This window comes from Pteropus vampyrus, unplaced genomic scaffold (assembly GCF_000151845.1).
Source record: "Pteropus vampyrus isolate Shadow unplaced genomic scaffold, Pvam_2.0 Scaffold46, whole genome shotgun sequence".
Classification (NCBI taxonomy): domain Eukaryota; kingdom Metazoa; phylum Chordata; class Mammalia; order Chiroptera; family Pteropodidae; genus Pteropus; species Pteropus vampyrus.
The window spans coordinates 1,631,339-1,648,926 of record NW_011888827.1 but is presented as its reverse complement, the minus strand read 5'-3'; the positions used below and the strand labels follow the sequence as shown (position 1 = coordinate 1,648,926).

General features: G+C 37.8%; 1 protein-coding gene and 1 pseudogene across 1 annotated transcript in view; one reads left to right on the top strand and one right to left on the bottom strand.

Annotated features, from left to right (window-relative positions):
* The window catches only part of MCMBP (minichromosome maintenance complex binding protein), a 25,474-nt gene extending 19,255 nt beyond the window's left edge, over positions 1–6,219 (bottom strand). Inside the window, exons 1-4 of the mRNA XM_023530089.1 lie at positions 6,046–6,219; positions 5,336–5,476; positions 5,168–5,209; positions 2,946–3,047 (exon numbers count right to left, since the gene is read on the bottom strand). Of these exons, the coding sequence (XP_023385857.1) occupies positions 2,946–3,047; positions 5,168–5,209; positions 5,336–5,476; positions 6,046–6,204 (444 nt within the window). The 5' untranslated portion in view covers positions 6,205–6,219. The remainder of the gene's footprint in view (positions 1–2,945; positions 3,048–5,167; positions 5,210–5,335; positions 5,477–6,045) is intronic.
* A 5,620-nt stretch (positions 6,220–11,839) lies between these two features.
* LOC111739087 lies at positions 11,840–11,958 on the top strand (annotated as a pseudogene).
* The last annotated feature ends 5,630 nt before the right edge of the window (positions 11,959–17,588 follow it).

The following is a 17,588-nucleotide window of genomic DNA, read 5'->3' as shown; positions in this document are numbered from 1 at the left end:
CTGTATAACTGGACAAAAGACATGAAGCAACTGTTTTGTCATCAGACAACAGGGAGCATAAGGTTATGATCCTCCAATAAGGAGTAACGCACTGAGTAACTCCACTCTGTCCCCAGCTTTCTCTCAGGGCCATTTTCTAAACTACAACAAAGAGCAGTGGAGGCCCTGCTCTTGCTGGGCAGAGAGAACACAGCACACAGTTCAGGACAGCTGAAGCAACGAGAATGTGCAGGACGGTCCCGGAAGGGGAAGGGTGCCCCTCTAGGAGAGAGAAGATGACCAGAAATCTGTGCGGTCCCACCTGGGTCTTGGGCCAAACACAAAGCCGTGGATGCACGTCAAGATTCCTTGAGTCCAAGCAGAGGACAGCTGCTGGTTGGCAGGAGCTACATGGAGATTCTGGAAATTACACAGCACTTAGAATTGGACCCTACTGAACATCCTGGGCACTCAGGTGAGACCCAGAAACTGTCTACCTCACGAGTAAGGACCATGTCCCAGGTAGCAGGGGTTGCTCCATACCAACCTTAACAAAGCGCAAAACCAAGCCTTGACAAGGTTAAAGTGAACCACGTAAATCACCTGCCCATCAGAACAAAGTGTGACATTCTTGAAATGAAGGCAAAACCAAACTTGCAAGGTTGTACATCGGCAAACAATAACATACTATCAGTTATATAGGGAAAAGCAGAAAAATATGACCTATAACCAGAATTAAAAATAGTCAACAGAAACAAACCCAAAGAAGATCTGGATATTGATTGAAATTGGCAGACATTAAAAAGCAATTATAACAATTACAATTTTAAAAGTGAGTCAAAGATGAAATATATTAGCAGAGAAATAGACACCATGAAAAAGAACCAACTGAAAAATCTACAACTGAAAAATAAAATACCTGAAATGAAAAAAAAAAAGAAAAAGAATAAGAATTGAGTCTCAGTTACCTGGAGTACAATAACAAGTAGTCTAACCATCATGTGACTGGAGTCCCCAAAAAAACAAGACACTGAGAGACTGGGACAGAAAAATATTTGAAGAAATAAAGGCTGAACTCTTCCGAAAAAAATGTCAATCCATAGATTCAAAAGCTCAAACCAAACCAAACCAAAACAAAAACCTCAAGCAAGAAAAACACAAAGAAACCCACACCCAGGCACATCATAATCACACTGATGAAAACTACAGAAAAACAGAACATTAGAAGCAGCCAGAAGAAAATCAAACACATTATATACAGGGGAATAATGATATGACTAACCCTTTCATCAAAAAACAACGAAGGCCAAAAAACACTGGATCAATACCACCGAAGTGCTGGAGAAAGTGACTGTCAATCAAGAATTCTACAGCTAATAAAAATACCTTCAAAAATAAGGGTAAATGAAGACGTTTTCAGTTAAACCAAAGCTGAGAGAATTCCTCACCAACAGATTTGTACTTTAACAAAAAAAAAGAAAAAAAGCTTAGTGAAAGGATTCCAGAGTAAAAAAACAAAGAGAGCTGTAAATGGTAGATATGTACACGAACATGTAAAAGATGTTTTTTCTTCATTTCTTAATTTACGTAAAAGACAACTGTTTAAAGCAAAAATAACAATATCTTGGGCTCTATAATTTAAGAACAAGTGTAGGACAACAACAGCACAAAAACGGGAGGGAGGGGCACAAGTGGAAATGCACTGCCGTCCAGATCAAAGAGGAATTCACGGGGGAAACTAGAAAATATTTTGAACTGAGTGATAATAAAAACAACAAATCGAAATTTGTGGAATGCAACTAACACACTGATCAGAGAGAAATTTATAGACTTAAATGCTATTAGAAAAGAAGGAAGATTTGAAATTAATGATCTAAGCATCTACTTTGAGAAGCTGGAGAAAGAAATTAAAATAAAACCAAAGAGCAGAAATTGATGAAACAGAAAAAAGTTAAAGTTGGTTCTTTGACAAATCACTGGCAACACTGATCAAGAATAAAAGAGAAAAACCAACAATATTGGAAATGAAAGAGATCACTGATAGCTATCCCCTCGACATTAAAAGAAAAATAAGGAAATACTATGAAAAGCTTCACGTTACCGACAAATTTAAAACATTTTAAATAATTCCTTGTAAGACACAACTTATCATAAGTAACAACAATAACAAAAAAAACTTAAAAAAATCGAACTGAAAATCTTACAAAGAAAATGCCAGGCCCCGAACTCGAAACAACCTCAATGCTCACCAAGTGGAGACAATAAACAAATACCATCAGCAATAAAAAAAATGAACTAACATATGCAGGGGTGAATCTCAAATGCATTGTGCGGAACAAGACATCAGACACAACAGACTCTGTGCTACATGATTCCATTTGTATGACAGGCACAAGCAGGAAAACTGAAGCCACGGTGGAAGAAATCGAGACAGTGGCTGGAAGGGAGGGGAGCGGTGACTCGAAAGAAGGCAGAAAGGAACTTCTGGCACGAGTTCTTTACTTTGGGCTGCAAATCTCTAAAGTATGCCCTTAAAATCCATGCAGTTCTGTGTATATAAACTTTGCCTAAAAAAATTACGAACTAAAAAAATTAAATAGACAAGAAGATGAAGATGTTTCCACATGCTCCGTTCAAAAGAATCAACATATTGTTTTCTCTTAAGAAAATTAGAATTAGTTGTTAATTTGAATTTTTTTCTTAATTATTGTGGTATTCTCTTTTTCAATTATCTTTAAATTTCCTCAATTCTTTTTAACAGTATTTCACTATAAGAATGTACCATAACTTTATCTAATTTCTTGTTGATGAATACTTAGGTTGTTTTATACAGTTTTTTTCCTGTTAAGCTTCGCTGTGGTAAGAAGACTTAAGTTTTTAAAAACTGAAAATCTAAATTTCGGTTTTTTTTTCCCTTTAAGAAAATATCAAGAACCATTCAACAAATAAGAAAACCCAAAGGATATTTCTTTTACCCACGCAGATTCCCCAGGCACTGGGACACAATAGAAAGTCTGCCTTTCCAAAGTGGTAGTTCGTGGAGAGTTTAAATCAACTTCTTGTTGAGGCTGTAATGTACACGAAAAGTATTTTTAGAATTTTACTTAAAAAAATTTAAAAATTAGCAACCACATTTTCATGTTATTTATAAAACCATAGTAAATATTTCACATTATGAGTTAATTAACAAGCAACTACTAAATTCAAACTATTATTTTTCAAAAGAAAACATATAAAATCATTTTGTAAGCAATAATCCATATACTTCCTTCCTTCAATCCGTAATACACAGCACCCTATGTTACAAAATTCAATCCTTTTTAATAAACAGGATGCTTTATTTTTTTCAAAAAGACAAAGCACATAGTAATCCCACTGTTTCTTTCACAGCGAAGCATCAGAATCAGCCTATAAAATAAGAATTTAATAAAATATTCATTACAAGGTAGCTCTGAGATGAAACTTAAGTCTCAGCTACTATTCTCTAGAAAAAGCATATTCTTAGCAAATGCTAAGAATAGGAAAGGACCCATGATACAATATTGAAAAATTACTTTAATAAACATTAATTTTGTAGTACAAAAAAATCTTACAAGTAAATAAGATGTATATTCCATTTTGTAGGGGAGAGAAAAAAAAAGACCCAGGAGACATCAAATTTGAGCCCGAGATAATATGTATAAGCTGAGATTTGTTTCTTTCCAGGCCCAAAGTCCCGTTTTCTTGGTATGGTGCTTTTATTTATGACTCTTAGCAACATAGTACAAGTTGTCTTCTCTTTGGAAGTGTCACAGATAAATATTTTCCTATTTACAGACGCTGACGTTACTGAGCTATAGTGACACTATACTACTTGGTACTAGAGAAGGTTGTGTATTCACATATTTGCCTTAGGCTCCTCGAACAGGGATCCAGTAAGCATTTAAAAGTTGATTCATTAGATGGCACATTTTATCTTACGGAAACACTCTAAAAGAAAAAAGACATTGGGAGACCTTAAGGTCAGCATGTGTTAGATTAAATAAATCCATCTTTCACGAGTCCATTACTGTAAATAATTGTAGGAAGTTACGTTTCTGTTTAATAAAACCTTTTTGACAATCTTCCAAATTAGGGTTGTTTTTCTGTCCAGATTGTCCCATTGAATTAGAACACTCTGGTCAATGAGGAACAACTTCTGTGACTTAATGGGCTGGTTTTAGGGTTTATAAATCAATCTCTTGAGATTTGAGTAAGCAGGAGCCAGACTCCCAGGACGTAAAAAGCCCCAGAAAACCTGATTAAACTGAGCTTGTGGATCTGCAGGGAACCACGCCCAGAAACGAGGGAACCCCACTCTCCCCACTGAGGTCCCACCTTCCTATGGAGGCTTCCCCCTACTTGGTTAATCCCCACCTGTAATACCCGTTTTCGTTCCAAAAATTGACTATTCTCATTTGTTTTGATAGAATCACATTAAAAAAACACAAAAAAAACAAAATATGGGAGACATTTTCGGAACGAAATTTTTGGACATTTTTGGACATGCTAATTTTTTTTTTTTACAATTAAACCATTAGACTTTAAACTTTCCCCAGTGACAACGCCAGGAATGTTGAACAGGTGTCTGAATAAAATTAAATTTCATTCTGCGTGTTGTTCATTTATTATCAGAAAATCTGTTTTAAAAAAATGCAGATGTACTGTGGTTCCTCTCTAACTGCTTTTCTAGTAAGTTTCTATCTCAACTGTCCCTTTTATACCCACTGTTCTGCCTCCTTCCCTCTTCCATCATTGATGTGTTAGAGAGCTGCTATTATTTCCTTTTATCAAAGAGAGCTTATTAAAAACTTTTCTCTCAGGAAAAGAAGGAAGAATATAATTAAATTTAATTAAGCAAGTGTTAAGCCCTAAGTTAATCTTCCACTTTCATTTTTAAAGAATTAGAACCCGTAATTTTTTAAACCAAGTATACAGACATTGAGGAAAGGAATTTATAATATTGTCATTTACGATATTCCACCTAAGAGATTTTTAAAGATCAAAATATATCATAGAAACAAAGGCAAAGAAAACATTCCACATGACTTCTTAGACCTTATTCATACACAAAGTAATTAAATTTAAGATCAACCAAAGGAAAGTAATAAATTCTCTGCTTAGAACAAATTCTTATTAAAAATGTCTTATATATCTTAAGGATACATACCCCACACTCTGCTACATCTCTATATTTTCCAAAATGAAGAACCTGTGACCCAAACAAAGGATAACAGTATCAGTATACCTGAATCAAAACTACCATAAACAACACAAGGACAAAATTAATACCACTAATTATAAAGAGACAAGTTCCATGAAAGAAAGAAATACATACACGTGCTTTTGTGTTTCGGTTAACCGTTTCATAAACTCCCATGTAAAACTCAGGGTCAAACATATCCTGAATCATGCAGCGAAACTTCACAAAACTGTTAGGTTTCAAATAATGAAGGGGAACCTCATTCAGTGATGGTACCTTAAAGGAAAACAAGCAATCGAGGTAATAAAAATATTCTGTCTATAAAACATTAAGCTCATACACATCCACAGACTTTATATCCAGATCCAAACCGCAACACACATGCACAAAATCCTCCCCTTTAGGGAGCCGATAATCTCACAGTCGACATAACATAATTGCTGGACAAAAGTACTTCTGGGTTCTTGCAAGTTTGTATAAAGACATCTGACTACAATGTAAAAAGATGCTTTTCCTTCAGAACACTTTTCAAGCAGCAGAAAGGCATTTGCTTTATTGAGTTCTCTTAACTAGTACACGCTAGTTTTTTTTAAATAAAGGTAGTCATCGAAGCTCTCACAACTACGGACAGTTACTGCCACCTAGAGGTACCAATACAGACACACTTAATTGCTTGAATTTAAGTTGAAGTTGCAAGAGACCAAAATCTTTTAATACATATGCACTTAAAGCAGAAGCAGTACACATTAATTTATATATTTTTAAATCATATGTGGATTACTACTCTGAGAAAATGGAAGTCAGCCCCACCCTCTCTTCCCCTCCAAAACTAGCAATAAACTTACCCATTTAGGAGCATTATTTTCCTTCAGCTTTTCTTTAAAATATTCAATTACTTTCTTCTCCCAGTCAGGATTAACTCCATTTTGGGCTGAAAGACAAATATACTTTATAAAGTTAAAGGTACAATATGTAACAACAGACTGTTCAGGTGAGTCACACATTCGTGTGAAGCATTCATTGCACAAGACACGAAAGCAGCTGCCCCACTGGCAGGTTGGGTGTTACAAATCAGGGCGATGCTGACCTCCCGCAGGTTCTCAGGAGCTAACGCCACCCACGGAATGAGACATGAGGGGACCCAGACAAAGCAGCGGTTGAATCGTCATTTGTAGAGTGCATTGTTCTTTGAAAACATTTTTATATAGATTTTTAAAAAATGTTATAACTACCCTGAGCAGAAGTTTGTTTTTTGTTTTTAATATTTTTATTTTGGAATAACTTTTCCAAAGTTGCATAAATAGTACAAAGAACACCCGTATCTTTCCTTCACTTGCTTTTTCATTTGCTTGCTCTCTCTCATATTTTTCTGACCCGTTAGAGATTAAGCTACACACATCATGTATTTTTACCTTTAAGTATTTTGACGTGTATTTCCTAAGAATAAAGAGATTATCTCACATGACCGCAGTACTGTTTATCAACCTCAGGAAATTCAAAATTGACACAATACTTTTAATCTAATCTACCACCCACATTCCGGTTTGTCACTTGACCCAATGCTTTGTCTCCTTCAGTACAAGACTCTGCCTAGCATCACTTATTGCTTTTAGTTATCATGTATCTTTAATCACCTTTAAGCTGGAACAGTTTCTTCATCTTTATCTTTTATAGACATTCATATTTAAGAATACATGCCCTTAAAAAATAGAATGCTCCTCATTTTAGGTTTCTCTGATGTTTCCTTGATTAATTGCAGTTATGTATTATCAGTCAGACTACCACATAAGTGATGCTGTGTCCTTGCAATGGTACCATCTGGAGATCAGATGTCTGTCTTCCTGTCGATGATGTTAAATGTGATAACCCGGTCAGTGATTTCGCTTCTCCACTTCATAGGGACTTTCCCCCCTTTGAAATTAATAGGTAATCTGAGGGAAACATTTCAAGACCATGCAAATAATTTTCATGAAAACTCATTGCCCCCAATCTAGATTTACCATCATCGATGATTCTTACAATGATGACTGCGAAATGACAAGAAAGGTGTTTTTAATGTCACGTTAAAGATAAGAAAACCGAAGCTTTGAAAAATGAGAGGAACTGGCTATGACCAAAGAGTGAATTATCGACAGAATCGGGAATACCTATTTTGGGGAATAAGAACCACCGAACTACACAGCTGGCCAATACTTTCACCATTTATATTCATCACACAGGTGCTATGGAGATGTGAAGTAAAGAAATTTTGTCTATATTTGTTATGGAGCCAATGCTGTCAGAAATACTCATAAAATCCTGCTAACACCAGGCCTGAGTAGGGCCTCCAAAGGCTTTACTTAACTGAGTGAAGGCTAGTTCTGAAAAAGGAGTCGGGGAAAAAACTCTCAAGCGATTCTGATGTGCGACGCAGTTTAAATCTGCTGGCAAATTGGTCCCAAGGCCTGGTTCTGACCACTAGCATCAGCATCACCGGAGTAGTTGTTAAAAATACAAAATTTTCAGCTCATCCCACACCTACTGAATCAGAAACTCTGGAGGTCCAGCAATTCATGTGTTAAAATGCCCTCTAAGTGACTCCTGAGAACCACTGTTCTTGATGAGTGCCAAAAATGATTACTGAATTGGATAAAAAGAATGAGTTTTGCTTCTAGACAAAACGATTGTTTAAAGACTTACATGCAGCCATGACTCCCATACCATTGCTGCTATTCTGACTCCTTTTGTGTAAGAAACATGAATATGCCACATAACAGGTGATGAAGCTTCCTCAAAGAGTGACTAGGAAGTGGTAAGTTACTTTTAAGTAACTAACACGTACACAAATGATATTCTTAAGTAAAAGCCAGCTAGCTGACACATATCTGGAACTGCCTGACAAAGGACTGCAACAGGTAGGTCCAAAAAACTCAAGCACGCAATAACTGCCCATTATTTATTAAGCCTACTGTGTGCCCAGCTCTCTATCAGGTTCTACAAGGATCTTGGAGCTGAAGGAACTTAAAGCAAAGATAATATATGCGTGGATAAAACAACAGCCAAAAGCAAAAAAGAAAAACTTTGCAGGTCAAAGAATCTCAGAAAGGCCTCTGATGGCGGAAGCATGTGAGCTGGGTGAAGCAGAAGTGAAACATGCTGAAGGGCCTGGGACTGGCATATTCTAGATACAGAGCAAGGAAAAGGATGAACACTACCAGAAATTCAAGTTCCTGGAGCGCTCTGTGCCTGGAAGCTGCGTGTGGCCGAGTTCTGCCTGAAAACTGAACCATCCCAGAGGAAAACAGAAAGGTAGACTCTCGTAGACACAGACAGTTCAACTCTTTGGCTGTGACTGAGCCTGACACACCAGCCCACTCATGAATTCTGTTGCTATGTATTATTAGTCTTTTCTGGTTTAAGTGGGACCAAGCTTGGTCATTTGCAAACAAGAGTCCTGTTTAGCACACATGTACCACTCCATCATATTTCCTATGAATTCTTGGCCATCTGAATTTGAGCACCACTGCACTCAATCTTGCTCTAGTTTAGGGGGTCAAGAGAACTGAGGCATTAACTCTGTGTATTCTAGATGTCTGTCTTTTGTCACATATGTGTAGGGCCAATATTTTCTCCCAATCTGTAGCCTTCTTGACATTCTTAGTGGTGTCTTTTGATGAGAAGTTTTTTACTCCGATGAAGCCCAATTTATCAATTTTTTTCTTTAATGGTTATTAACCCCAAGGTCATGAAGATATAATCCTGTTTTTTATTTTTCACATTTAGGTCTGTAATCCATATTATTTCCCCCCCAAAAGATTATACTTGTTCCAGCATTATTTAACTTTCTAGCACTAAATTGTTGTCACACTTTTGTCAAAAATCAATCCACTGTATTTGTTAGTCTACTTCTAGATTCTATGTTACATTACAGTAATCCATTCGTCTATATCCTATGCCAATACCACGCTGTTGTAATCACTATAACTCAATAGTAAGTCTTAAAATCAGGTAGCTAAGTTTGTCTTGATTATTCTAATTCGCAACATTTCTACATAATTTTGAAAACCAACTTGTCGACTTCTGTGTAGAGTCTGCTGGAAAATGACAAGGAAACAGATCCTCCCGCTGAGCCTCCAGAAAGGACACAGTCCTGTGGCCTTGATTTTATCCTAGTGAGACACACATTATTCCAGCCTCCAGAACTGTGAGATAATAAATTTATACTGTTATAAGCCACTAAATTCATGGTGATTTGTTACAACATAAATGGGAAACTAATAATGTTTTTTCAGGATTTGGTCTGTTTCCTCTAAGTTGTTTAATCAACACTCACAGAGCTGGTTTTTCGTACTGTCCTCTTCACTCCATCCATTCTATGGCGATAGCTCCTCTTTCATTCCTGATGTCAGTAATTTGTATCTTCTTTTTTACTTTTTATTCCTTGCTAGTCTGGCTATAGGCTTATGGCTTTTATTGATCTTTTTCATTAAAAAAAGAAAAGCAGCTTTAGGTTTCACTGATTTTTCTTTTTTTCTTGTTTTCAATTTGATTCACTTCTGCTCTTTATTATCTCCTTTCTTCTGTATGACTTGGGTTCGTTTTGCTCTTTATTTCTAGCTTCATACAGTAGAAGCTTATATTATTGAGACATCTTTTGCTGATAAATGTACTCAATGCCTCTTAGCACATCTTTGGCTGTAGCCCACAAATTGTGATGTGCTGTGTTTTCATTTTCATATAGTTCAAAACATTTTAAAATTTCCCTGGAGACTTTTTGATCCATGGATTGTTTATACGTGTTATTTCCACGAGTTTGAATTTTGTCATCTTCTGTTACTTATTTCTAATCTAATTTTATAATGGTGAGAGAACATATTGAGGATTTCAATTCTTTTAAGTTTAATTTTTGTTTTTATGACTCAGGATGTAGTTTATCCTGAATGATCCATGTACACTTGAAAAGTGTGTATTCTCGTTGTTGGGTGGTGTTCCACAAACGTCGATTACAACTGCTGTGCAGTTCTTCTACATCATTGCTGATTTTCTATCCCCTAGAGTTCTGCAGAGTCCCAAGAGAAGAGCAGTAAAATCTCCAATTATAATTGCAGATCTGTTTATGTCTCTGTTCAATTCTGTTGGTTTCTACTTCATGCATTTTGAAGCTCAGTCGTTGGGTGCATTTACATTTATATCTTCTCTTATGATGATGGATAAATGTTATATACATTTGTTCAAAACTGAAGAATGTACACTGCTAAGAATAAACCCTAACATAACTATGAACTTTGGGTGATAATAATGTGTCAATGCAGGTTCATCAATTCTGACAAACACATCATTCTGGTGGGAGATGCTGATCATGGCGGAGGGTGATATATGGGAAATCTCTGTATCTTGCACTCAATTTTGCTGTCAATCTAAAGCAGCTCTAAAAAAACAGTTTCCAAAAACCAGAATGGGAGAAAAGTAACAGAGATGCAAAAAGAGGTAAAATATATCTTTTTAGGATGATTATAAATTATAACAAAGTAACAGTAGCTAATGTCTAATGAACTCTTGAGACTATGCCAGACACTATTCTAAGCACTTTACATGCATTTTCTCATCGAATCCTTACAACAGACCTATGGAATCTTATTCCCATTCTACAGATAATGACATTGTGGTAGAAAAAAATAGTAATTAATTTTGACATGTTCACACTCAAAAGTTAGGAAGAGGGGCCAAATAGCAGCCTACCAAAGAAGTGACACAGTTGTGTGCCCCAGGTGCCAGCAATAAGGAGATGCATTTCCTGCAGAGAACTTAAAAATAATAAAAACAACTAAAAGTCTGTTTTTATTATCACCACTCATTTGCAATTCTAAATAATATCAGTGATAAAATATTCTTCCTTGGAAAATCTTTTGTTGGACTAAATCCTAAACGACTGTTCTTACTTCTGAGTTCTAATATATATGGAAGTGTCAAATTAGCATTTTTACCACTCGCCCTGTAATAAACATTGCATTCTACATGTAGACTAATTCAGTTACACAGTAGTTCCCAGCACAGACTCTGCTCCGTGCCTTGGTCTGGACGGTAGAGCTCTCAGTGATCCAACAGCCTAAACTTGCTTAGGGAATGGTTTGTGCCCCAGCCCCTGTGGCACTCGAGAGTCCTATAAGTACACAACAGAGTGAAGTAAACCATAACCAGTGACTATAAAGACGAAGAAACTGAACTTGTGTTACTTTAATTCTATTTTCTATGAGACAACTTAGAGTTTTTGTGTTTAATATTTAAAACAGTTAAAACAGTGTGAAATGAAGTGTAGTAGGTGCAATCCGGCTCACATGTGAAATATTTTGCTGAATTTGAATACTATCTTTAATACTGAAATGCATTCTTCTTAAACTGTTATTTGCCTTAAAACTAAAGAATGAATAAAGAAAATGCATCAGTAACATCAGTGGTAGGACTTGGTAATTATATTAGTTACCAGGTAATTGTTTATATAAAATATTATTATATCAAACTATAACCGAAAGACCAAAATTCAAACTATTAATAGCTATAATACTTCTGAGAAAAGAATTGAGCTCTTTTTGTCTTGCAGGAACTTGGGCAGTTATTCTTAATTCAAAAAATTAACTATACAATTAAAATTATTCAAATCTGGTGTACGGCCATGCCACTCTGAACGTGCCCGATCTTGTCTGATCTTGGAAGCTAAGCAGGGTCAGGCCTGGTTAGTACTTGGATGGGGGACCACCTAGGAAGACCAGGTGCTGTAGGTGTTAAAAAAAAAAAAAAAAATTTAAATCTGAGGTGTGATATCCATGCAACACGAAATGACACCAACACAGCAGAACTCAAAAAACAAACAAACAAACAAAAAAACAAAATAGGGTTGGGGGGGAGAAGACGGAGAAACACTGATGTCTGGATTGATTGTGAAACACGTAATAACCTTCAGCATTGCGCATAGCTTCAATTCATGATTATTACTGAAAGTAATTCTTAAGTAAAAAGAAGGGAGCTGTTAAAAAATCACCCACCTACGCAGCCAAATACTCAGGGTATAGTCCCGGAGTTAAGCAGTTGGCTCTAGAATCTACAACCTAAACTTTCTCTATTATCAAAAGTCCTAAAAGCACTAGAGATTCAATGCCATCTTTATCAAAATGCTAACTGCCTTGCCCCGCGCCCCTCCCCCCCGGAAACGGACAATCTGATTCTGAATTCACATGGAAATGCAGGAGACTCTGAAGAGCCAAAACTATCCAAAAGGAACAAAGTTGGAGGACTCACATGTCCCGATTTCAAAAACTTAACTATACAGCTGCAGTAATCAAGACAACATGGTACTGGCATAAGACTAAACACAGAGACCAATGGAATGGACTTGAGAGCTCAGTAATAAAGCTACACATCCACAGTCAAGTGAGTTTTTTGGACAAAGGTGTCAAAACCACTCAGTGGGGAAAGAACAGTCTTTTCAACACATGGTGCTGCGGAGCTTCTGGGTTGGTGAATGTACCAATATGCTGGGAGGGCAGCACATCCTAGTTCCCTGGAGACAGAAGCTCCTGCACCAAGGACCCTTCCAGACCTCACCTACGTACCTCTTCATCTGGCTGTCCATCTACACACTTTATATCGGGGTCCCCAACCCCCAAGCCATGGACTGACACCGGGCCACACAGCAGGAGTGAGCGGCGAGCGAGCCCAGCTTCACCTGTATTTGCGGCCACTCCCCAGCGCTAGCATCACCGCCTCGGCTCCCCCTCAGATCATCAGGCGTTAGATTCTCACAGGAGCACTGGTCCCTGGGGCCAGAAAGGCTGGGGACTGCTGCTTTATACCCTTTATATCAAACTGGAAAATGTAAAAAAATAAACCGAAAACAAACGGTGCTGGGACAATTGGATATTCACATGCAAAAGAATGAATCTAAACCCCTACCTCATATCGTGTAGAAAAATTAATTCGAAACGGGTCAAAGACCTAAGTGTAGGAGCCCAAACTACAAGACTCTCAGAACATAAGTGTAAATCTTTGCGACCTCACATCAGACAACGGAGTTCCTAAACACGGCACCATGTGCGGACCAAAGGGGACCAAAGGGAAAACAGGTTAAGGAGGCTTAAGCGAAATTAAAAACTTTCATCAAAAGACACTATCAAGAAAAGACAATCTACCAAAAGGAGGAAATATTTGCAAATCATATATCTGATAAGGGTCTAGCATGCATGCGAGTATATAAAGAACTCTTGCAATTCGACAATAAAGACAAAAATCCAATTAAAAATTTTGCAAAAGATCTGACTAGACATTTCCCCAGACAAGATATACAAACAGCCAATATACATATTAAAAGATGCTATTACCATTAATTAGAAAAATGCGAATCAAAACCACAAGATACCACTTCACACCCACTAGGATAGCTGTGACTAATAAAACGACAGAAAATATCATTCGGAGAAAATGTAAGGAAGGAAACCTCTCAAATTGCAGGCAGAAATGTAAAAGGGTGCTGCCACTTTGGAAAACAATTTGGCGGCGCCTCAAAAAGTTAAACAGGAAATCATCCTATGACCCAGCAATCTCATTCCTAGGTATATATTCCCCAGAGAACTGAAAACATTCACACAAAAAACTTATACACGAATGTTTATAGCAGCACTATTCACAACAGCCAAGAAGTAGAAACATGTGTCCATTCATGGATGAGTGGATAAAGAAAATGTGGTACGTCCATACAGTGGAGTACTTTCATGCAAGAACACAGATAAATCTTGAAAACAGTATGCCAAGTGAAAGAAGCCAGGCAAAAAAAGGCCACATGTTGTATGATTCCATTTATAGGAAGTGTCCAGAACAGGTGAATCAAAATAGATTAGTGATTGCCAGAAGATGGGGAGGGGGCAACTGGGAATGACTGCTAACAGGTGTAGGGCTTCTTTTTGGGGTGATGGAAATGACAGTGGTGATGGTTGTACACCATTGTGAATATACTAAAATCCAATGACTAGTAAATTTTAAAATGGTGAATTTTATCTTCCATTAGTTATATCTCTATGAAAAATCCTGCGAAGAAAAAAAAAGAACTAAAAGCAAAAAGTTAAAAGTGGTTATCTCGGTGAGGGATGGCCATACTTTTACTCTTCAGGTTGTTTTTCTGTAACCATGTACAAGTCATCATTTAATGATTTGAAATTTCATATGTACATATTTGTGCCTTTTGCCCCAGCTACCCAATCCATTCTCCTCTGAGAACTTGCTCCGCCCGCTGTCGGGGTATGGGCCTCAACAGTTGTGTCCTGGCCATGGCTGACTAGTGCCACGAGTGGACTCCTGACTCCATGTTGGCCGATCAGATTCCCTAACTGGTGTGGGCTGGAACTGAGAACAAGTGAATTTGAGAGCTGTGGAGTCGAGATAGGTAGAGTGGCTTGGATTTCTGCTAGCTTTCCAGTTCTGATCCACTCAGTGTCTCAGGATACCAAGCTGCCCACCCTGCCTTTGGGTTCTACAGCCCTGTAACAAACTGCTTTTCAGTGACCTACCAAGGACAGGATGGCAGGAGAAATCCGAGGTGGGCACAGACAAAACATGATTCTGCTTAGAATCATGGTGACAATAAAGCAGGCCAACTTTTAGTCAATTTTCTTGCTGCTCTAAATTCTCTAAAATGCTAGAAAATACTCCTCCCTGCCCTCCTCCACATACCACTGCTCTTTTTTTGCATGAGATACTCTACTTCTAGTTTTGTCAGATTACAACCTAATTACTTTGAATATAACCAAAAATAGTGATCTTGACCCACCAACAATCTAAAGAAAAAACAGTAAAAGAAATCAGAGTTGATAAGCATTCCCACTTCTGAAATTAACAGCAGTTATTAATTGAGTCATTAATTCAAGTAAAGAAACTTTTTAAAAAAAATTCCTGCCTTTGCTTAAGGGAAGCAATTTGATATGGGTCACTAAACGAGCAATCACTGTGGGGACTGGCTCATTAGCCTTATGCTCATAATAAAGCCCTACAGAGCTCTGCTGAACCAAAGTATTCCTAATCTTAATTTAAGCCTATAAAATCTTTTCGAAATTGGAATTGAAACATTATAAGCATTTTATCAAGGCTTACAGAAAAAAATTACATATGAGTAATTGTAATACAGCAGATACAAACTCAAAACACAGACTGGTTCACAAAGATGCACGGACTCATAATTATGATTAGCCACACACAGAATTTCAGTTCCTTATCCGAACCAATAAAAAGGAATCAGGATTTGTACGTGAAAGTAACTCACACCGGGTATGATCGTGAATTCCCCGAATCAATGTAAGATCTGTCAACACTGTCCTAAGTTTAACATTGGTCACAATAACCATCCCAATTTATACCACTTCTGATTGGTAAATCAGTCTTTTTCCACTGCCTCTGTTCAACAGATGTTCACAGAGCACTTTTGGTGTACAAGGTGTATTCTAGGCAATGAGGATATACCGTGCATAAGGCAGATACAAGCCAAGAATTCCCAGAGTCAAAATCCAGCAAAGGAATCCAAGAAACAAGTAATTTCAACAATGTGCTTTACTTCCTCATTTTCAGGACACATAGGATCGTGGAGTAAAATGGAGCGGAGTACCTAGCTTAAGTTCCCAAAGGAAGAGTAAGATCTATTAGCCAGGTTAAGTGGAAGTGAGATGGAAAGGGGGGACTAGGGAAAGGAAAGAGCTGATGCAGAAGGCCTAGAGGCAAGGCTCAAAGTCAAAGAGCTGAAAGGGGGTTCAGTATGAGGGGAAACGTAGTGATGAGGTCTGAGCTAGGCACAGGTGGAAAGGCATCATAAAGCACAACAGACATGCATTACTTTTATGTCTGGGTAGGAAACAGATTTAAAACAATTTCCTACTAAATCAAAACAAGTCCACAGGTTTGAGAGGCTTCTCACACAAACATACCCATGTAATGGTATTCAATATATTCAGTGACAGGAACATGCTGCAAAAATATGTAATATACTTCAGAACAGCTTCTACAAAAAATCATGACTACAAGACAGTATTAGTTTCCACAAGGTCCAGATCCACACATTTCACAAAATTTACAAACTACTATAAAGTGTGTATTTTATATTCAAATTATATCCTTTTTGTATTATGGGTCACATACTTAGCAGACAAAATGTTAGAAAAATAGATTAAAATCTATATCAAATATAAAAATCATCTCATCTATCTAGCACAACTAGGATATGGGGGTATTTTTCATGAATAAATTTTCTAAATATCAGTAACTGGAACTTCACCCTTTACGCATTAAAACTTTTTACTTTTGAAGGATTTTCGTATAAAGTATCTATGCGTCTGCACCCCCGGAAACCAACTGTGCAATTTAATTTTCATTCCACCTTTCGGGACCATTATTTTGGACATCGGTTATGGGTTCCAGTATTCACTATCAACGTCAATTACTAGGATTTAGTGGAGGGTTATCTGCCCCTTCCTCAAAGCACACGTGGATGGATATACAATGATTTTTTTGTTTTTTTGCCCTTCCCCCTTTAACATATAGTTTATTTCTTCTGTCAGTGTTCACTGGCAACAATCAGGATGCCCATCTAGATCTTCTAATTTGCTGCCTCTAGTTTAAGCCTGGGAAACCAGATAACTAAAGTAGTTCAAATTATAGAGAAAATGAATAAAGTTGCTCAGTCCCTCCTACAAGAAATACACACATTTTACGACACCACTTTTGACGACGGGACTACTTAGCTTCTTATTGGGCGTTCTTACTATTATCCCACGATGCTCTTAATGAACTAAGGCCACTCTACAGTTCTAAGTTACGTCCAGCCAAGTCAGGTGCCCCGGATCTGACAGTGATTTTTTCGTTGGGTTTCCCTCCACCACTCCTCATTGCAAAAAGACGTGAGTGAGGTGTCCAAATGCCCAGCGTACGCTTAGCAGAAAAGTAGTATAACAATACAACCGTAACTAAAATGTACTAAGCTTGTCCGCAGCATTCTAAGCTCTTTCTAGACTGTAGGAACTCGTTTGAGTAGTTCATTTCTGGCTAGCTCTGGCATATGAGGAGCTGTATACGAGGCAGGTTTTAAAATCACCCTCAGAGAAAAATTAAGCTGTTACACCAAATCTTATCTCGAAAAGAGAGGATGTGTGTAGCAGCAGTTAGAGCCAACTTCTGCTGCGAGCGAGCGAGCACGCACTCCCCCGACACACCGGAAGTTTTGAAATACCCTGCAGGCTTCCCACAGGCAAAGTGCCTTTCCTTCTCCCCATCTCTGCGGGCCCTCGCAACGGCTCGGGGACCTCGCCGCGTCCTGCCGCACGCGGGGCTCGGGCCCCCGGGGGAGCCACCGCAGGGGCAGCGCGGCCGTCAATCACGGCCG